Source organism: Homarus americanus, unplaced genomic scaffold (assembly GCF_018991925.1).
Source record: "Homarus americanus isolate GMGI-L3 unplaced genomic scaffold, GMGI_Hamer_2.0 scaffold48614, whole genome shotgun sequence".
Lineage (NCBI taxonomy): Eukaryota > Metazoa > Arthropoda > Malacostraca > Decapoda > Nephropidae > Homarus > Homarus americanus.
The window spans coordinates 74,286-97,500 of NW_024711825.1; the positions used below are offsets into that span (position 1 = coordinate 74,286).

General features: G+C 37.7%; 1 protein-coding gene across 1 annotated transcript in view; it reads left to right on the forward strand.

The window, feature by feature from the left end:
- The window catches only part of LOC121858885 (probable ATP-dependent RNA helicase DDX27), a 74,285-nt gene that overhangs the window by 41,729 nt on the left and 9,341 nt on the right, over positions 1–23,215 (forward strand). The window contains exon 4 of the mRNA XM_042355539.1: positions 9,528–9,705. Within this exon, the coding sequence (XP_042211473.1) occupies positions 9,528–9,705 (178 nt within the window). The remainder of the gene's footprint in view (positions 1–9,527; positions 9,706–23,215) is intronic.

Genomic DNA, 23,215 nt, shown 5'->3' on the forward strand with positions numbered 1-23,215 from the left:
GGTTCTGGAACTCTTTAAGTGGCTGGGTTTGATATAAACACTTCTTGCTGTTTTCCTTTTATTATTGAAGCAGCTATATACACAGATATAATCTGAGAATAATTTATGAATTCTCTCCAGGGAAGTGTTGTGAATAACACTTTGAGATAACACTTGAGTTAATTGTCTGGCTTCCATAGTAGGATCCGTTGGCAGATGGCAAAGCCAACTCCAAAATGCGGTTTCTCTCCCCTCATCAGGGAGCCGGGACTCACTAATGGTTGCTATGTCTATGTTATACCTCGCCAGCTCTTTTGCCACAAGGGTGGCTCTTCTTTCAGGACACTCATTTGTGCCAGTATCCAGAAAGGTCCTGACATTCCATGCAGCGACCATAAGAGGTTGTATAGTTTGTTTTCGTTTGGATCTGTGATTTTGATTTTGTTTCGAACCTCATAAGGATGACCTTACTGGGTGCAGTTGCCCAGTCAGATTGTTTTTTTTAGGTAGGCTATGTTTAGGGCACCTTTTCCAGTCCCCTCCCCATGTGGGGTGAGCAGAATGGCTCCTCGAAAGGGCTGCTCAGTCTCACAGACAGGACCAAATATCACTGCTGCCTAGATCCCAGTGCATAAACAGCCATCTTATCTGTGCCGCCCATGTGCAGAGTTGTGACTAGAGACTCCCGGCAGTCATCTCTGCCTGTCCCCATCGCCACTCGTCTGTTGCCATAGTACTTTTGGGGGTACATTGGTCCCTCGGTTAACGAACACAATTAGCTCCAGAGGATCGTTCGTTAACCAAAAATTTCTTTAACCGAATCCATTGTTTCAATGGGATATTGGGTAATTGGTTCCAGCTCACCGAAAAGTTCATACAAAGTAAAAAAAAATGCAGTAAAGTGCACTTACTTTGAGGTGTGTATGTAGAAGGTTCCTGGTTGATGATGATGATGGGAATGAGAAGTGGGGGTGGAGGAGAAGAGAAGGAAGTGGGGATGGAGGAGAAATCACCTTTCAGGGGACCCATGCTTGATGCCGTCATATCACCAATAAAATTTTAAGCTCACTGGGTGTAATTCAAGATTATTTTATTTAAATCAACACTGCACTGCACTATATATTATCAATATGTTAACTAAATTTCAGAATGACCAATAATTTCAATGTAAATACCGTATATACTCGTCTATAACCCCCCTTCGTATATAGGTCGACCCTGATTTTTTGACCAAGAAATTGTTAATTTATGATATTCCTCGTTTATAGGTCGACCCAAGTTTTTGAGGGTAAAGGAACAACAAAACCTTCAGAGAAACACTACGTCCTATAAACTTGTTTACCATTTATTATTACGACACTTTACACTGAAACGCGGGTAGTTTCAACAAAAATATTGTATATTTCCATTCAAGTATTTATTCAAGTCAATTAGGAGGGAATATTATTGTAATACAATAGTTTTTTAACTGAAAACCATTCGAAAAGCGATTACGGTAACATATTTTGAACGAAAGAAAGCAAAAGTCATTGTTTTCGTCACAATTTTATCCCACTTTCCACTGTAATACGCACGTCATTTCAGCAAAAAATATTAAATTTCCGTGAATATATTATATCAACCACAGTATAAATAGAATATCACTAATATAACAGTATTTTAACTGAAAACTATTAAAAAAACGAGTAACATATCTTGAACATCGGAAGGTTTGGTAAAGTCTTTTGTTTTCATCATGTAGTTTATCCTAATTTACATTGAAATACATCACGTTTCAGCAAAAGTACTATTTATTTCTGAGAATATGGAAATGTAATATTTTTGCTGAAATGACGTACGTATTATAGTGGAAAGTGGGATAAAATCGTGACAAAAACAATGACTTTCGCTTTCTTTCGTTGAAAAGATGTTACCGTAATCGCTTTTCGAATGGTTTTCAGTTAAAAACTGTTGTATTACAATAATATTCTATCCTAATTCACTTGTGATGTAACAGTTTTTTAACTGAAAACGATTCGAAAAACACGTGTACCGATCTAGCTGATCGCGGAGGCTTTGTGTTTGCATCGGCCCTTCTTAAGCAGCTTTTAATTTTAGCGTACGTTGAAATTGTGTTTACCGGTATATTCTTATTTTCCAGAAATATGACAAGTTTGTATGAAATACAATGTTACGGTACTTTTAATTTACAAGTATTCATTTTTAAAAATACAGAAGACACCAAACAAATACCAGAACTACGGTTATTTGCGTGACTCTCCCGCCAAAAAAGACCAAACAGCTGGTACTCTCTCCCTCAGCCCTACCAAAAATGGCCCAACGACATCTTTCTTGTTTATTCTCTTCCAATTTCTCACTTTAACTGGTATTTTTTACTTCATATTGCCTACATCAGATAAACAACAGTAATTGAGGTTAGACACTGTTATAAATTTGATTACCGAGTCCTGGCAGGTGCCGTTAGAACCACCTGACCCTACCAACAGTGTTGCAAGTCAGACAGCATTTTTTTAATCATCCATGTGCACGAGAAAGGATGGATGGATGAAGGCAGCATACAAATATGGCTTAAAAAAGTCTGGAACTTTAGACCAGGGGGACTGCGCAAAGAAAAAAGTCTTTTTGTGTGGGATATGTTTCGGTCACATCTTGTTGACAGTGTTACTGCTGGGATTAGGAAGGAAAACACTGATACAGCTGTGACCTGGTGGATTAACAAGTCTTGTCCAACCACTGGATGTTTCCATAAACAAACCATTTAAAGATGCTGTAAGAATGAAGTGGAACAAGTGGATGATAGAAGGCGATAAGACATACACAAAGGGAGGCAACATCCAAGCTCCATCACTAGCAACGTTATGTGAATGGATTGTAGAGGCCTGGGATGCAATCAGACCAGAAATTGTGGTGAAATCTTTTAAGAAATGTGGGATTTCGAATGCTCTTGATGGAACAGAAGACGACTTGTTGTGGGATTATGAGGCTAATGAGAGCGTGAATGAGGATGAAGATATTGATGATCCTATGGCTGATGATGGTGTTGATCCATATGACGATGCTGTTCAAGGAGAGGACTGGGAGGAGCTGTTTGGTGCTGCAGATGATGACAAGGAAAATGATTTTAATGGATTTTAATGAAAATATTCAGAAATATGGTATCGTAGTATTTATTCAAGTCAATTAGGATAGAATATTATTGTAATACAACAGTTTTTAACTGAAAACCATTCGAAAAGCGATTTCGGCAAAATCTTTTGAATGACGAAAGAAAGTGAAAGTCATTGTTTTCGTCACAATTTTATCCCACTTTCCACTGTAATACGTACGTCATTTCAGCAAAAATATTACATTTCCATATTTATTTCTGAGAATATATTCATTAGGCACAGTTAAGGTAAAATATACTTGTGATGTAATATTTTAATGAAAATATTTATAAATAAGGTATCGTATTTTTCTTTTGTTTCAAATTTAATTAACAAAGATTGATGTTTCAAATTTAATTAAAAAAAATTTATGTATCCATAAATAAACTTTTAAAAATTAATACTTTATGTTTTACATACTCCTGTGCATACCATACCATACCATGCATTTAGCTACTTTTGGCTTGCTATGATGACGCAAGAGATCTGCCCTGGCAACTGTACCGACACTCACAGTGGGTGGTGAGTTGGTGCGTCGTTTCCATTGTTTACTGGTAGTTACTGGTAAATATTTTTCAACCTAACGAAACTATTACCCGTATAGAGGTCGACCCCCAACTTTTTGCCAAAAAATTTGGTCTTAAGAACTCGTGCTATACACGGGTATATACGGTATGCAAAAATATTCAAGACACCAACAAAATAGATGTTCACTCCACTGTCAACAAAGCCCAACTGACGCCTGGTGGCTGAGTCAAGCGGCTGATGGGCGCACAGAACTCTAGTTCCCTGTGCTGCATATATTATCAATATGTTAAATAAATGTTAAGATGACGAATAATTTTAATATAACAAATGCAAAAATATTAAAAAGCACAACTTTCTTGATATTTACTCCACTGGAAAAGAATGAAACATAGAACAGATTACTGAATTGACAGACTAGCCCATCAGCTGATCAGCTGATACTCACAACAAAACGTGTTTGTCGTAAGGATTTCGTTAATCGAAGTTTTGTTCGTTAACCGAATTGAAGATCCTTATGGGAGGTAATTCGTTAACCGAAATTTCGTTAATCGAACCGTTCATTAACTGAGGGACCACTGTATAGGGGTTGATGATGATGAGTGGTATGATGAGCTTGATGATGGTTGCAAGTGAGTTGATTTATGTGGTGAGGCAGGAGCGCAGGCTGCAACCACACATCTTGGCTCTCCCTTTTCCTGATCCAGTGGTGCAACTGTTGCATTGACTGGGGAGAGGGACAGTTTCAATGGACTGCTGATAGCCCAGTTTGTTGGGTTTTGCCTTAGTAGCCTGTCCATCAGGCATTGCCTTCATCCGCCAGTGTAGTCGTTGGGTTCCCATTGTGGTCACCTCTTACGCCTGTACCGCCGTTGGGGTCTTGAGGGAGCTCTGTAAGCATGTTTGCCTGATGCGGGGCTCCACCACAGTTTTTTTTTTCGGGGGTTACTTCCGTAGTCTTATACCTACCAAGGTTAATCCACAAGGCAGCGAGGCAATGGTTGGTAGGCGCCAGAACGTGCCCACATGCCAATGGGCCTATGCGCCGTCCCTCTGGGACCCACTGCTACTCCGAGATCCCCTGTTGGTCTAGCCTGGGCCCATAAGGCACCCAGTTACCGTGTGTTGCCACGAGGAGGCACAACAGTAGTCTTGATGGTGAAGAGGCTGTGTACTGGCAGGGGAAAACTTATGCAAGTTGCTTCCCTGTTCGCCACAAGGGCTAGCCAGCAGCGGTAGCTGAAAGTGAGAGGGGGCAAGCAGTGCTTGCACCTTAACACTGACATAATGCTGCCACACTAGATGCATTTCACCACCCTGTGTGCAAACACACACACACACACACACACACATGGGAATTAAGACAACAAGCATCCAGTGAGGTCTTGTTGTGTGACTGCATGGAGGTGGAATTAAAAGATCAGCTGTTGAGGAGCTCATCGCTTGGCAACACTGGTGCATGTTACCACTCCTTTCCACTCTCTCTTTAATCACCCACACCTTTCTGCTTTCTCACTCCATATTTTAAAATGTTATGTAATGTAATGTTGAAGGGATACAACTTTGCTCATTTATACTCATTCATACCACAATCTCCCTAAAAATACTTTAGGTTTTGTGTGACCTGACATTCCATCAGAAGGTCAGAAATATGAGACCACTAATCCCCTACCCTACCTCCACCTGACATTGAATCAGGTCAGGTCCCTCCCAAAAATACTTCATCCTTCGTCGTTATTCAAGACATTTTCAGAAAATGCTCTCGATTTTCAGCTTCGGAAAATTTGTTCCCAAAGCCGGAAATTTTTGGAATTTTCCAGATTTGGGAATGATTTTCCGAGCAAATTTGAATTCCGGCTATCAGAGAGTTCCGGGTTTGAGGGATTCCAGCTAATGGAGATACCTGTATTACTGTAATAATGCGACAACAACTGATTTTCTTAAGTAATTCAGATAAGCAGTGTTATCTCCATCCCCCATCCCCATAGATTCCCTTCTTTTTTTTCGGACTTTCGCATGTTTAGTGCTGGGGTATGCCCCAATTAGTCTGATTTATCAAGGTTTTACTGTGCATGTTTTTCTTTGTTTTTTTACACATTGTGGGGTTGATCGGCGAATTACTGTACTGCTGTTATCGGGTTAAGACTTGCAACTTTCATGCAGTCGACCCTCGTTAAAATGGACTAATAGGGGGGGAAGGGTGTCTGTTTTAGCCGATTGTCCTAATTAACGGATTTAGGGGTTAATATTGCATAATATTGCATTGTACAGTAGGGGGCAGTGAAATTTTGCTCAAAGCTGCACTCTTCAGGCATTGTTCCTTATACATATCTAAGACTCCATGCCAAATTTGAAGCTGATATGTCGAGGTTTAGTCTGCCGCATTTTCTACTGAAATTTTTTAATTTACCTACAGTACTAGCCAAACAGCCGCTGTGGCGGTGCAATGTTCTGTTCAGTGTTTATCAACTTTTTTTCATATCTCTTATTTCATTTAAGTTGTCTTGTTGCAGATGAGTATGGTGCTATGTCTATATTGATTATCAGCCTTTTCTCATTTCATTATGTCATCATGGTTGAGCCTGGCAATGAATATCTCACACATGTGACTCCCAAGACTGGACACGGAAAGCAGATTGCCAAAACTATTCACGAGTTTCTGGTGGAGAAAAATCTAACCCAGCAGCCCATTGTGTGTGTTGGTTGTGATGGAACCAATGTAAATGTAGGATCAGAAAATGGAGTCATTCATCATCTTGAAATGTTACTTGGTCACCCGCTCCATTATTTCATATGTCAGCTTCACGGAAATGAGCTGCCTTTCCGCGCAGTTTTTTATCACTATGATGGTAAACCAAGTGGTCCTGAGCATTGGCGTGGTCCCATTGGAAAGCAGATCAAGGAGTCTTTGTCTGAGCTTCCAGTTGTCGCCTTCCAGCCAGTCAGTTTCCCTGATTTCCCTGTGTTTAATGATGAAGTGGAGAAAGATCTGTCCTGGGATCAGAAATACCTGTATAGGATTTGTAAAGGAGTTGTCACAGGTGTTGTTGAAGATGACTTGGCTGCTATTGAGCCAGGTCCTCCCTGTGTGTCAAGGTGGAACACCTTATGGAGTAGAATCCTCAGGCTGTATGTAGCAACATCAAGACCCAGCCATGAGTTGAAAAGAATTGTCATTACAATAATAAAGTTCAGTGCTCCAATGTGGTTTTACATCAAGATACACCCTTACGTAACACACGGCTCAAGGAACGTATTCCAGTCCCTGCTATATATGAAACACCTGAATAGTGAGGAGGAGACGATAGTGAAGAAGGCTGTCCAGAGAAATGCATACTTCTCCCACACAGATCAACTTCTTCTTGGTATGTGTGCAGATGAGGACATGACTGTTAGAGAAAAAGCTGTCTCAATGATAAGAAAAATTAGAGAGGAGAATCAGCAAAAGGAAGAATGCACTGGCAGATCTGAAGAGGAGGAGGAAGATTCTGATGCTGCTGTTGACGAGAATTTGTTAAACTATACTGATGAGGAGGGTAAAGATGGAGATGGGAATGAGGATGTGCCTCCTGTAGTCAACATGAGAAAGGTGGTGACTCCGAAACTAAAGTGGCAAGCAAAAAACTATCATTCCATGATTAACTGGAGGAATGAACTCAAGACTGAGCCTCCTTACATTGCTTCTCTGTCAAATCTACAGGTTAATGACATTCTTGAGACACCATTAGTGGTGCCCAAGTGGCCAAACAGCACTCAGGCGGTCGAGAGAGGCATAAAAGTGATGACTGAAGCTTGCACTGAAGTGACGGGATACGAATCGAGAGATGGATATATTAGGCAAAGATTATTGTCTAGGAAAATGATGCCAAGGTTCCGCACAAAAAAGAATTTCAATATGAACTTGTAATGATTTTCTATACGGTGTACCTGTAAAATAACATGTGAATTAAATCGATGTCACCCATGTAAAATTTATCATTATCCTGGAAAACATTAAATGACACCTAATTTTTGGTATACACTAAAAGTTGACAAAAAGTCGTTCGCGATGCGACAGGGTAAGTATGCATGAAATGGCATGAAATTTTGCACAGGTGTTTGTTACAGCCATACAAACGATGCCTGAAAAGTGCAGCCTGCAACTCAAATAAAAGTGTTTTTTCCCTGCCCCCTATTGTACAGCTATGTGTATGTTTATTTGAGTGCCCCGTCATAGGAGTCCGTTTTCTCTCATTTCAGGACGCCTGAGTCCTTCGTTTTCTCTTAATCTTGGAGTGCACTGCACCAGAGACTTTGTTATTCCTTAGTAATGACACAGAATTTGATATTGCAACTGGGGTTGCAATTGTCGAGGCAACTTAGGTATGTCTGATTACAGTTGGAATATTCAAGATCCATTGTGAGTGATGTTTAAAGCTTCAACTGTCTTTATGGTTGGTAAAACTTGTCAAGTCTGTCAGTCTGAGTGGCATGTGTGAGGCCTTGTGTTTGTACAACCGCTAAATATATAATGTTATGGTAATTATCAGAAACACACATAGGCATGACTAGGTTTATTACAAAGTGGGTAGTCCACAAAACATGTAGCTATGTGTATGTTTATTTGAGTGCCCCATCATAGGAGTACGTTTTCTCTCACTTCAGGACGCCTGAGTCCTCCGTTTTCTCTTAATCTTAGAGTGCAGTGCACCAGAGACTTTGTTATTCCTTAGTAGTGACACAGAATTTGAAATTGCAACCCCAATTGCAACTGGGACAATCCCAGAACCAGAAATTTGATACGGACAGTTCAGATTTCGTCCGATTTATCCAAAATCCGGATTAAAGGGGTCCGAATTCACGAGAGTTGACTGTATTTGAAATCCATATGCTGTGAAACATTTTTTGGATAGACAGTGTCTTGTGACAATATTACATTTACTTACTTTGTCTCAGGTTAGCTATTGTAACTCTTTATGGGTCTGCCTACCTGATTATCTACTGAAGAACGTTCAAACAGTGTTTAACAGGGTTGCCAGGATTATTTTTGCTTTCACCGAGGACTCCCATTACCCCATTCTTGATAGAATTGCACTGGTTTCCAGTTAAAGCTAGGATAGTTCAAACTCTGCTTAATGACTTTTAAGGCAGTAATGTTTGATGATACAGTACAAAGTATTTGTCCAACCTACTAAATTTTGTGACCACAAGCTCTGAAATGATTTTGCATAGTAGAGATGATCCCTCAGGACTTGAAGAGCCTAGAGCAATACAGAAATGTTCTTTTGTTGCCTGATTATTTTCCTGTACAGCACCCAGATTGCACAATTGGTTGTCTGCATCCATGAACCAGCTGACTTCTGTGGCAGCCTTTAGGAAACAACTTAATACTTATCTTTTTTTTTTTAAGATTATGATCCTGAATAGGGTACAGTAATAGAGAATTACAGGGTTTAGGAAGTGTTACAACTTAAGGATAAATGAACTGTCACTTTTTGTGATCTTTTTTTTTTTTTTTTAGTTTTCAGGTCCTTTACTTTGTAGTGTTTTGAGCTCTAGTGAATTCTTTAGAAGAATTGGTACTTTTGAGAAACAAAAGACCAGCAATTATTATTATTATTATTATTATTATGATTATAATAATTATTATTATTAATGATTAACCTTTGTTTATTCAGAACCAGCTTCTTGAACGTAACCTAATGTGAACACCCAAGTCTTCATCACCGATCATAGAAAATGGATATCTTATGCTATGCTCCTAATTTCTATAGTACCCAAGAGTGATGTTTTAGCCTCAGATTGTAGCTGGAACTAAGCTAGATCTGTTTTTGTACTTATGTAACTTTTTGGTAACTGACAAAAAATATTTCAGTCTTGACTTTTATGCAATTTCAGATCATAAATTACACCTTACCAAGTAAATACAGCAAATATGTTCATCGAGTCGGCCGTACTGCTCGAGCTGGTCACTGTGGTCGCTCAGTCAGCTTGGCTGGAGAACGTGAATTCCTTTTGTTGAAGGAAATTAAGAGGTGCTCCAAAACTGCAATGTTTGAAAGAGTGTTAAACAAAGGTATGTATTTTATTTTTTGGGGGGGTGGGTGCAAAAAAAAATTATTTTTAATTCATGGAATGTTTTGGTTGCTTGAGTTGATTTGGTTGTGAGACAATAGATTCACTTTTGTGTGGGGGGCTGTGAGTTCCGATGTTCTCGGAGGGAGGGGAAGGGTTTTCCAAACCGGGTGAATCACCTGGGAGGGTCCAGACAAAATGGCTTCTATCCTCCTGTCGATTTTTAGAACAGACCGGCAGCTTCATCGGGGCTGGAATATTTTCCCACGTCTTTGCTGTGTGTGGCTCCTGAAGGTTGAGCGATGCCACACGCACCGCCCTGTGGTGAGCAATACACCTCTTTGGTCAGCTAGTAGTTTTTTTTTTTTTTTTTTTTAAGGGGAATAGCCCACCCGGGCACAGGTCATCGACCCACAACGGGGCCTGTGAAGAATTGGAAGCATAATATATTGTCTTGTGGTAGACCCTGCTACCATATGGCATCACAAAAATTGTGACCAAGTCCCAGGTTGGTAATCTGACTTTCTGCCTCATATAAACACAGGGTCTCAATTGTTTCTCTTACTTTGACAACAAAACATACATATATCATTTTTCACTCTTGATTTTTTCATTTTTGGATTTATTTATGGTTATTGTTATTTTTATTCTTATTTTACTGTATTTATGGTATTTTTTGTTTAATTTTATTTGTTTTTATTCATTTTATGAATATTATTATTAGAAGTACAGTTGTATTATTATTATTATTATTATTATTATTATTATTATTATTATTATTGTTAATATTATTATTACTATTATTATTTTATGGTATTTTTTATTTTATTTTTGTTTTTGTTTTTATTAATTTTACTATTATTATTATTATTACTATTATTATTATTATTGTTACAGTATTATTATTATTATTATTATTATTATTTATATTATTATTATTATTATTATTATTATTATTATTATTATTATTATTATTATTATATTTTTGCCCCCTAGACCCTGATGTGGGTCAGTGACCTGTGCTCTGGTGGGCCTGATCAAGTCAATCAGCTGATCAGGGGTCCCGGCATTCCTATGGTCTATGAGCTATCATCTTGGCCCACTGGTGGTTACCTATGTATGCACTCCTGCTACCCCTGGGGTCACCAGGGTCTTGTCTCTGGTGTTGACCTCCCCATGTTGGGCTCCTTGGTGGGGGAGGAGTGAAGTTTATTTTGGTCTATTAATGGAAGAATCAAACTTCTTTTGCTGACCAGATTATCCCCCAGATGACCCTGCACACTGTCCTTGGACTTCCTCCGAATTTCCTAATCTTGCCCCCTAAACTTCCTACAGAAGGATCATCTTTTGCAATATTAGAGCCCTATCAATTTAAAAGAGTGGCTGTGGGTCTTGACAAATACCCACGTCTAAGAGCCGCAGGAGGCCCACTGGCCCTGGCACTCTCCTTGATGCTTCTGCCCTTGAGATCTTACCAGGTGTGTTTAAACAGGTGGATTTCTGCAAAATACTTATTACTCCATACCATGGAAGGCCAGCCTGTATTGGACCTGGATATTTTTGCTGTTCACTGGTCAGTTGTATCAATTTGTGGGAGAGAACAAAAAATATCCACCTAGCAAGATGGTAGCCTCCTAGTGGAAGTCTCCTTCCCCAAGGAGGGTGCTTGACTCCATACCCTGTCTGAGGTACCTGGTGCCTCAGTCTCCTGTACTCTACATGCCACCTTTAACCAGTGTCAAGGGGTGGTATTCTCTAAACAGCTGCTCTGATACTCAGAGGAGAAGCTTCTGCAGTAGCTCTTGAGTCCAAAGGGTGGTGAAAGTGGACAGGTTCTGCAAGAAAGAAAATGGCGTTTTTAACCCTACACCAACTCTGTTGTTGACATTTGATTGCTATGAAATTCCAACCTCTATCAAGGTTGCCTGGATCTCCCTTAACCATTTGTCATAAACCCTAAACGATGCTTTCATTGTTAAATGTATGGCCATGTCAGCTGCACTTGTTGTAAATTAGAGTAGGTTGTTCCTGCAGCATGTGTTAACTAGGGTAAGCCCCATGAGGGTCAGAAATGGCCTAGTCTTCTGTTGTATTTACTGTAGTGAGGTGCACCCAACTTCTTTTAGTGAATTTGACCGGTTCTGAATGAAGAAAGTGGTACTAAAGATATGCACGAGAGGAAAGTGAGCTTTGCTGAAGCCAGAAGCACAATCCTAATGTGTCTCAAGGCATGAGGATTCCAATGCACAGGTTCTATCCCGACACAAGGCTCTGCAAGCTCTTGCTGCGACACTGCCCGAGAATCGTCTGTACCTGCATTGAATTCAGCTCCCACAATCGACTCTGTCACCAATCCTCAGTCCCCAGACTTCTCTTGTAGTGGCTGAGGTCCATATGGGTGAAGTGGGGACATCTACTCCTTTGTCTTGCCTCCACCAGCCATCCTGGCATTACAAAAATATCAGCAGAATGCTAAATATGTTCCTCATAGTCTCTGGAGGTACATGATCCTCAGACCATGGTATCGATGGTAAAATCGTCCAACTGTTGCAAAGAAAGCGAGACCTCTTAGCAAAGTTCAGAACCCAATTCTGAGTCCCAGACACTCCAACCAATGTCAGAGATACTGACTGACGTTCTTCCGGAAGTTTTTATATATATATATATATATATATATATATATATATATATATATATATATATATATATATATATATATATATATATATATATATATATATATATATATATATATATATATATATATATATATAACATATATATATATATATATATATATATATATATATATATATATATATATTACATATATATATATATATATATATATATATATATATATATATATATATATATATATATATATATATATATATATATATATATATATATATATATATATATATATATATATATATATATATATATATACACACACACACACACACACAGTACAGCTGCTCCCCGACATACGACGGGGTTAGGGACCCAAATCCAGGTCGTAAGTCGAATTGGTCCTAAGTCAAAAATGCAAAAAAATGATACATAGAAAATCTAAAATGAAATACAGTACAGTAAAAGTAATCAATAATGAAGAATGAATACAGTGTTACTGTGCACTTACCTTTAATGTAGTCAGCTGAATGCACACGGGGCCCCCATAATTTTCTAATTATACATGGAGACTACATTAATTGGATGAAGCAGAAGAGGAGACAGGGCTGGGTGGGTCATCAATGTCGCTTTCTTCAGACAGGTTAACATACAGGGGAAACTTGCTTGTTGAAGGTATTGGATCATCTTAAGGGAGTGAAGAGGCACCACTGGTGGGGCATGAGGACACAGCACTGGGGGACTTCTTAAAATATATGTCGTCAAATTTAGACTGCACAGTTTGCTTTTTCTTTTCATTGTAAATCTCCCTGTAGCAAGCAAGTGCACCTTGGATCATTCTGTCAACTTTTGCAAAACGCTCAACATTTTGATCCATCCCCTTATTAATTGTAGCAAATGCCTCTGCCATTTGTTTCACTGAAAATTTTTTGGAGGGTGCAGGTTCTTCTTCTACATTTTGACTCTCGTCTTCTTAAGCCCTTGCAGCCACCCAGAGGAAGCATTGAAGGGTTTGGGCTCTGCAATTCCCATCTTACGTGCCACTGCTATGTACGGTTCACGTGCGAAGTCCTGAACTGACCGCGTGTTCACCGCCATGTTCCGTCTTGCCTGACGAATCTAGTAGCTCACAAGTAAATTCTCCATCTTGAGCAGCACCTTGTTCTGGCAGTACTTCACCATTGAAGCACCTGCAGACTTTGTGATGTTCATGTGTTCTTTTATCTTGGCAGCATCCTTCTTGATCGTCCTGATCGTCGATTCGTTCACGCCATGCTTTCGCGCCAAATCAACTTGTCTCGTTCCTTTTTCTAAATCTTGTACGATCTTGTACTTAACTTCGTAACTTAGGGAACGTCGTATCTTCTTTGGCTTGGGGCGGCTGGGTCTAGGTAATGCAAGGTTTTTCTGTGGTGGTGGGGGTCCAGTGGAAGCCATTCTTACGAGATTAGTGGCACAATAGAACATAGTTTACACGGAGTGACTGGGAGGAGAGCGACTAACGCGGCTAGGTCAGCGGCTTCTTCCCTCCCTTGGCAGGGCACGTCATATTACATTAAGCCAATCACAGCTAGCGGGGGAGGGAGGTAAGGATGCATGGCCCAATCACAGTCCGATACGTCATATGACGTCACCGATAACGCTACAGCGACATATTGCGCAACCTTACTCGTGCCGCTTACCAAAGCATGGCGGGAGGGTTGAATCCAAACATGGCACGGCGCGGCTGGACCGCCAGCTGCTCTCCGCGTAAATGACCAAATTTACCGCGTAATTAAAGTATTTCAATTCTGGCAAGGCACTGTGTAAATGACCAAATGCGTCAACAAAAACCACGTAAATCCAGACTCAACTGTATAATCGCTGTATAAGACTACCGCAAATCTGACACTTACCACTGGGAGCTTATTGGCAAAATATTGTCAACTTCCTACCATAATCTGCATCAAACATTACCAGCTGGTGTAGTGTAAACACTAGTGACGTCACTTAGGCATCGGTTATTTTACTGGAACTAATGTCGGTATCTAGTAAAATTTTACTATTTTCTTGAAATGGATTTACTGATTTATTTGTTTATTTATTTATTTATAATATACTGTAATATATTAGAAATGTAGGCATAAAATACACTGCAGGTATTTTCTTTAATTTATAAACTTGCTTCGCGAGACGATCGGTAGGACTGGCTGTTTGTTTACTTCAGCGGCAGTTGCAAATGGCGGGCGGTGCGTGATGATACCTGCGTTTATTATGTTGTTGATTGATGGTATTTACAGTATGTTAGACAGGTTTATAATACATTTTCATTATTTTAATATACCGGTAATCATATTTGTAATACAGCTTTCCAAACGTAAATTTCAGTAGAAAATAACTAGTGGTCGGACTGTGGGATTAAGGCGAGTGTTTTTTACGATGTTTTCCATCACCACTGGGGACACACTAAACCACAGGATGTAAAGGTTCGGATTTTATACCCAGCGTTTAAGACGAACCCTAACTTTGGGCTGATTTTTTAAGGTTCAAATTCTGTCTTATACACCGACATATACGGTTATATATATATATATATATATATATATATATATATATATATATATATATATATATATATATATATATATATATATATATATATATATATATATATATATAGTACTCCCTCTTTATCGACGGGGGTTGCGTTCTGTAGACGGCCGTCGATAAAGAAACCGTCGATACCGTGATGGTTACGTAATTTTTCTAACTATTATTAGCATATGTTGAATAAATGTACCTTAAGCATTAATGCATTTCCTTTACACATAACCTTTTGATGTCACTGGTGCACTTGAAGCTAAAGCGTGCTTTCCTTTGCACGTCGTTTAATTCCACGCACACTGGATTCGTTGAGCCCAAAGTGGCGGCCAACAGCTGCGTAGCTCATACCGCTGTCGAGTTGTTTCAGCACTTCATTCTTCTCATTCAGCGTCAGCACTCGTCTTGCCCTCTTAGGTGTAGATCCAGAGGGAGCAGCAGGTCGTTTGGGAGGCATGGTGATATAAGTTGATGTGATGAACCACCAGCAAAAGTTGAAAATCAAAGACTGTTGCCCACGCGGCTTGGCTGATGTCTGTGTTCAGGGAAGGCGGGCCGCGGGTAGACGCTAGTCACGCCACTAGTGCCGCCTAGCGGCGAAAGTACAAACAAGGCCCGCAGAGTTCAAATAAAGCCAAAATAAAAATCCGTTGATAAAGAGGGAGTACTGTATATATATATATATATATATATATATATATATATATATATATATATATATATATATATATATATATATATATATATATATATATATATATATATATATATATATATACAGTTGTACCCCACTTAACGCGGTCAATAGAACCCAGAGGGTCCCGTGTTAAGTGAAATCCGCGTTAAGTGAACAACAGAACATATGGGATTAATTCCAATAGAAACCGGCCGACCCCCAAACTCCACTTTTTGAAGGCACATACCTATGTTGTAGTAAAAATAACATCTTAATTTATGATGGTACATGCACACAATTAATACTTAAGAGAAATAGAGAAATACAGTCGCCAAGTTAATGTCCATTCAAATAATGGACTCAACTCCCTCCCCCTCTCACACTACACTGCCGGCTCTTCCCTCTCAGAGAAATTTTTGGGGGAAAACCACTAAATTTTAATAAATAATACCTCAAACTAAAGTTAGGATAATACAATTGACATTGCTGGATTCCTTGTAAGACCAGGAATATTTTGAATATAAATGTCATATATTTTGCACAAAAGATAACATAGTTACCTAGAGAAAAATTTTTATCTAAAATTTGTATGTTTAATGCAAAATATATGATGTTTATATTCAAAATGATCACCAAATTATAAGAATTCCAGCAATGTAAATTATATTCTGACCGGGTAATTTGTATGAATTTTATGAGCTAAAACAAATATCTTCAGTTAATAAAAAAAAAAATAATCTTCACAACACTATCTGTCAATCAAAGTACCCCACCTTGCCTCCCCCCTCTTCCAACCGCGCGGTCAGTCCCAACCCTCCCCCCCACCCCCCACCAATCCTCCCTTCCAGGGTTTTTAACATTTAGTATTAAATAATACCTCAGATTAAAGTTAGGATAATATAATTGACATTGCTGGATTCCTTGTAAGACCAGGAATATTTTGAATATAAATGTCATATATTTTGCACAAAAGATAACATAGTTAATTTGAGAAAAATTTTTATCTAAAATTTGTATGTCTAATGCAAAATATATGATGTTTATATTCAAAATGATCATCAAATTATAAGAATTCCAGCAATGTAAATTATATTCAGACCGGGTAATTTGTATGAATTTTTTGAGCTAAAACAAATATCTTCAGTTAATAAAAAAAAAAATAATTCTTCACGGGGTAACAGATGGTCGGTCGGTCCCTCCCTCCCCCCCACCCCCCACCAACTGTCCCAAGGAGATGTGTGGGATAACCACTAAATTTTAATAAATAATACCTCAAACTAAAGTTAGGATAATATAATTGACATTGCTGGATTCCTTGTAAGACCAGGAATATTTTGAATATAAATGTCATATATTTTGCACAAAAGATAACATAGTTACTCTGAGAAAATTTTTTATCTAAAATTTGTATGTCTAATGCAAAATATATGATGTTTATATTCAAAATGATCACCAAATTATAAGAATTCCAGCAATGTAAATTATATTCTGGCCGGGTAATTTGTATGAATTTTATGAGCTAAAACAGGCAGTCAGGCAGGGTGGCGGGTGGGGCAAATCTAAAAATAGCGTCTCGAGGCGGACACTCACCGCGTATATGTGGAAAAAATCCGTGTTAAGTGAAAGTTCAGCTCTGGCGAGGCACCGCGTATATGATAAAACGCGTTAAGTGAAACCGCGTTAGGCGGGGTAATACTGTATGTATGTATGTATATATATATATATATATATATATATATATATATATATATATATATATATATATATATATACATAACAAGAAAAAAAAGTAAGCCTTTTTTAATTCACATCTGTACTCACCCCTGAATATGTGAATTACAGCTCGATATTTTCCTTCATGATTTCTTGCATATATAATATATATATATATATATATATATATATATATATATATATATATATATATATATATATATATATATATATATATATATATATATATATATATATATATATATATATATATATATATATATATATATATATATATATATATATATATATACACAACACACACATATACAGTGGCCCCTCGGTTATGAACTCAATCCGTTCTAGAAGTAGGTTAGATTACTTGACGTTGGTAACCCGAAACCATTGTTTCAATGGGTTTTTTGGGTAATTGGTTCCAGCTCACCGAAAATTTCCTAAATTCAAAAAAAATGGTAGAAAAGTTCACTTACTTTGAGGTGTGTATGTAGAAGGCTCCTGGATGATGATGATGATGATGGGATTTAGAATGGGGGTGGAGGAGAAGGAAGAAGAGAAGGCATTGGGGTGGAAGAGAAGTCACCCCATGGTGCCATTTCACCCATAAAATTTTAGCTCTCTGGTTTAATTCAAGATTATTTTCTTTAAATCAATGCTGCACTGCATTATATATTGTCAATATATAAAATATATTTCAAAATGACCAATATTTGCTTGGAAACACAGAAAAAAAGCATTTAGTTGAAGAGAGTCTCAAGCAAGATGTTACCTCCAGTGAAAACAGAGAGAGACTGACGCCTGTTTGCTGTGTTAAGAGGCTGGATGCCGCGCATTAAACTAGTCACTTTACCTTCAATTTCGTTCAATAATTGTTAAAATGACTAAAAAATTGAATATTAAACTTTTAAAATTATTGAATAGTATAAACTTCTTGATATTTACAAAAATAGTAAGGAATTTAAGCCCTAGAACCGATTAATGTATTGGCGGACTGATACTAAAGCTGGTTGCCCGGTCAGTGCAAGCGAAAACATGTTGAGGTCGGTTCGTAAGAAGTTCGTTAAGCGAATTTTTTTTCGTTAACCGAATTTTTTTTCGTTAACCGAATTGAAGATCCTTATGGAAGGCAGTTCGTTAATCGAAATTACGTTAACCGAGGTGTTCGTTAAACGAGGGGTCACTGTATATATATTGACCCTTCCGTTAACGAACTCAATCCGTTCCAGAAGGTCGTTCGTTAACCGAAAAGTTCGTTAACCGAAACCATTGTTTCAATGGGTTTTGGGGTAATTGGTTCCAGCTCACCGAAAATTTCCTAAATTCAACAAAAATGGTAGAAAAGTTCACTTACTTTGAGCTGTGTATGTAGAAGGCTCCTGGATAATGATGATGACGATGGGATTTAGAATGGGGGTGGAGGAGAAGGAAGTAGAGAAGGCATTGGGGTGGAAGAGAAGTCACCCCATGGCGCCATTTCGCCCATAAAATTTTTGCTCTCTTAGTGTAATTCAAGATTATTTTCTTTAAATCAACATTGCACTGCATTATATATTGTCAATATGTAAAATATATTTCAAAATGACCAATAATTTGCTTGGAAACACAGATAAAAAGCGTTTAGTTGAAGAGAGTCTCAAGCAAGATGTTACCTCCAGTGAAAACAGAGAAAGACTAACACCTGTTTGCTGTGTTAAGAGGCTGGATGCCGCGCATTAAACTAGTAACTTTACCTTCAATTATGTTCAATAATTGTTAAAATGACTAAAAAATTGAATTTTAAACTTTTAAAATTATTGAATAGTATAAACTTCTTGATATTTACTAAAATAGTAAGGAATTTAAGCCCTAGAACCGATTAATGTATTGGCGGACTGATACTAAAGCTGGTTGCGGTGTTTAAGCAGCTTATATTGAGTCGGTTAAATGAAACCGTTAACCCGAATTTTTTAGATTAACGAATTGAGAATCCTTATGGAAGGCAGTTAGATTAATCGAAATTCGTTAACGAGGTGTTAGATTAAGCAGTCACTGTATATATATATATATATATATATATATATATATATATATATATATATATATATATATATATATATATATATATATATATATATATATATATATATACATACATACATACAGTCATGCGCCGGTTAACGTCCTAGATACGTTCTTGGAAACATGATGTTAACCGAAATAGACGTTGTCCAATCATCACAGAAACTATGTATTTATACTTACGTGTATGTGGAATACTATATAGGTACATATACACTTTTACTCTTAAATCACTACTGTAATGTGATACAGGTGGTTAATTTTTATCTCTTGTGCAAAATACATGACGTTTATATTAAAATTATTCACTGTTTTACAAGGATTCCAGCAACGCCGGGCAGATGGGGGAGAGAGAGGGAGGGAGCGAGCGAGGGGGCGTGGGGGAGGGGAGGTAGTATGTTTGACAGTTGGCACAGGCCCAGGTCTAACGCGTGTATATTTATCAGTTCTTAAGTGACTAAGCTTCCCTCTTGTAAAAAGCCAGTGAAATGACCTGGGTGAATAATATTAATATTGCTGGGATTCTTGTAACACACTCATTAATTTGAATATAAACATGCTATAATTTGCACTAGACAAAACAATTTTAGTACTGTAATCAAATTAGTACATGTGCACTCCAGCTTTGCACTAGGGTCCTTTATTTCTTTTACGTTTCTGTTAGTATGGTGTGTGCATGTAAATGGATGAAAGTAAATGAAGAAATTTTTGTAAATCTACCGAAAAATACAGATGAAAAACTTTTTATAAAATGCACTACAGTTGTACCCCACTTAACGCGGTCAATTGAACCCAGAGGGTCCCGCGTTAAGTGAAATCCGCGTTAAGTGAACAACAGAACATATGGGATTAATTCCAATAGAAACCGGCCTGACCCCCAAACTCCACTTTTTGAAGGCACATACCTATGTTGTAGTAAAAATAACATCTTAATTTTTTGATGGTACATGCACACAATTAATACTTAAGAGAAATACAGTCGCCAAGTTAATGTCCATTCAAATAATGGACTCAACTCCCTCCCTCTCTCACACTACACTCGCTGGCTCTTCCCTCTCAGAGAAATTTTTGGGGGAAAACCACTAAATTTTAATAAATAATACCTCAAACTAAAGTTAGGATAATACAATTGACATTGCTGGATTCCTTGTAAGACCAGGAATATTTTGAATATAAATGTCATATATTTTGCACAAAAGATAACATAGTTACCTAGAGAAAAATTTTTATCTAAAATTTGTATGTTTAATGAAAAATATATGATGTTTATATTCAAAATGATCACCAAATTATAAGAATTCCAGCAATGTAAATTATATTCTGACCGGGTAATTTGTATGAATTTTATGAGCTAAAACAAATATCTTCAGTTAATAAAAAAAAAAATAATCTTCACAACACTATCTGTCAATCAAAGTACCCCACCTTGCCTCCCCCCTCTTCCAACCGCGCGGTCAGTCCCAACCCTCCCCCCCACCCCCCACCAATCCTCCCTTCCAGGGTTTTTAACATTTAGTATTAAATAATACCTCAGATTAAAGTTAGGATAATATAATTGACATTGCTGGATTCCTTGTAAGACCAGGAATATTTTGAATATAAATGTCATATATTTTGCACAAAAGATAACATAGTTAATTTGAGAAAAATTTTTATCTAAAATTTGTATGTCTAATGCAAAAATATGATGTTTATATTCAAAATGATCATCAAATTATAAGAATTCCAGCAATGTAAATTATATTCAGACCGGATAATTTGTATGAATTTTATGAGCTAAAACAAATATCTTCAGTTAATAAAAAAAAAAATAATTCTTCACAGGGTAACAGATGGTCGGTCGGTCCCTCCCTCCCCCCACCCCCCACCAACCGTCCCAAGGAGATGTGTGGGATAACCACTAAATTTTAATAAATAATACCTCAAACTAAAGTTAGGATAATATAATTGACATTGCTGGATTCCTTGTAAGACCAGGAATATTTTGAATATAAATGTCATATATTTTGCACAAAAGATAACATAGTTAATTTGAGAAAATTTTTTATCTAAAATTTGTATGTCTAATGCAAAAATATGATGTTTATATTCAAAATGATCACCAAATTATAAGAATTCCAGCAATGTAAATTATATTCTGGCCGGGTAATTTGTATGAATTTTATGAGCTAAAACAGGCAGTCAGGCAGGGTGGGGCAAATCTAAAAATAGCGTCTCGAGCCGGACACTCACCGCGTATATGTGGAAAAAATCCGTGTTAAGTGAAAGTTCAGCTCTGGCGAGGCACCGCGTATATGATAAAACGCGTTAAGTGAAACCGCGTTAGGCGGGGTAATACTGTACAGTATTGTACTCTAATGTACTACATTTTTTGTTTCTTGAGCAAAATATATGACGCTTATATTTAGATTAATCTCTATCTTGCAAGGATTTCAGCAATGCAAATTATATTATCCTAACTTTAGTCTGAGATATTATATAAAATAAACATAAAGAAATCACCAATCTTTTATCTAGGAACACAGGGAGGGAGGTAGCCAGCTGAGCGAGAGGTGAGGTGACACAGTGTCTTTATTTATTTGAGATAAGATTTGACAGTTGTCGCTGAAGGCCTGGGTGTTTATTTATCATTAGTTTTTAGTGACTAATCTCTTCTAATAATTTGTCACCCAAACGATCTGGGTGAATATAACTTACATAGCTTGGATTCTTGTAAGATAGTAATTTATTTGAATACCTGTATAAACAAGCTATATTTGCAATAGACATAACAATTTTAGTACCATAATCATTTAGTACATATACAATTCAGGTTTGCACTTAGGTCCATTGTTACTGTAAAATATTGACTAAATTCACTAGATAACGTACGCCTGGCAGCACAATCTATAAGAATACGTGATGCATACGTGACTGTGCCCGCTCTAGGGCCATTTAGGTTCGCTACGTCCCATTATTTGAATGTTTTTTTGTTTTGTTTTCAATTTAAATTTTAATTGTTTATTCCTTGATAGAGGAAGAGGAATCCTAGTGCTGTCACATGGTACCCCTGTACCATAACACCAGAAGAAACTGGCCAGTGTCACAAGTATATACAGTACAGTACAGTCATCCCTTGGTTATCGCACCCAATTAGGACCCCGCCGATAACGAAAGTCCAGAACCTATGGGATTTATTCTAATTGGTTCCAGGCACCCAAGACCCAACCCCAAATTTCCCATTTTACAACCATTTAGACCCACTAAATATATATATAATGTTATGGTAAATATCATAAGCACACATAAGCATGGCTAGGTTTATTACAAAGTGATGAAAAGGGTACGCTTAATACTGTAGTCCACAAAACATGTAGCTATGCTTTTTTAATTGGGTCCCCCATCATACGAGTCCGTTTTCTCTCACATCAGGACGCCTGAGTCCTCCGTTTTCTCTCTTAATCTTAGAGTGCACCAGAGACTTCGTTAATCTTAGTAATGCCACAAAATTTGAAATTGCAACCCCAATTGCAACTGGGGTTGCAATTGTTGAGGCAACTAGATATGTCTGATGACAGCAAATGTGTTACTGTCAATTTGTAGGTGAAAGATTTTATCCTCAATAGATGTAGGTTAACATTACAACTGGAGGCAAATGCTTAAAAAAAGCCTAAGGAAGGAAGCATATTCCTTTAACACATAATATCTGACCAGTATGGGGAGGATCATCGTGTCTCCGTCAGGGGGTCGTGGAGTGGTGGTCCAGCAGGCGTCACGGATTTTTTTGGGGGTGCACAGACATATATCGATGTCGGACGTTGTTCGATCGGGGCGTTAACAGCGCATGACTGTA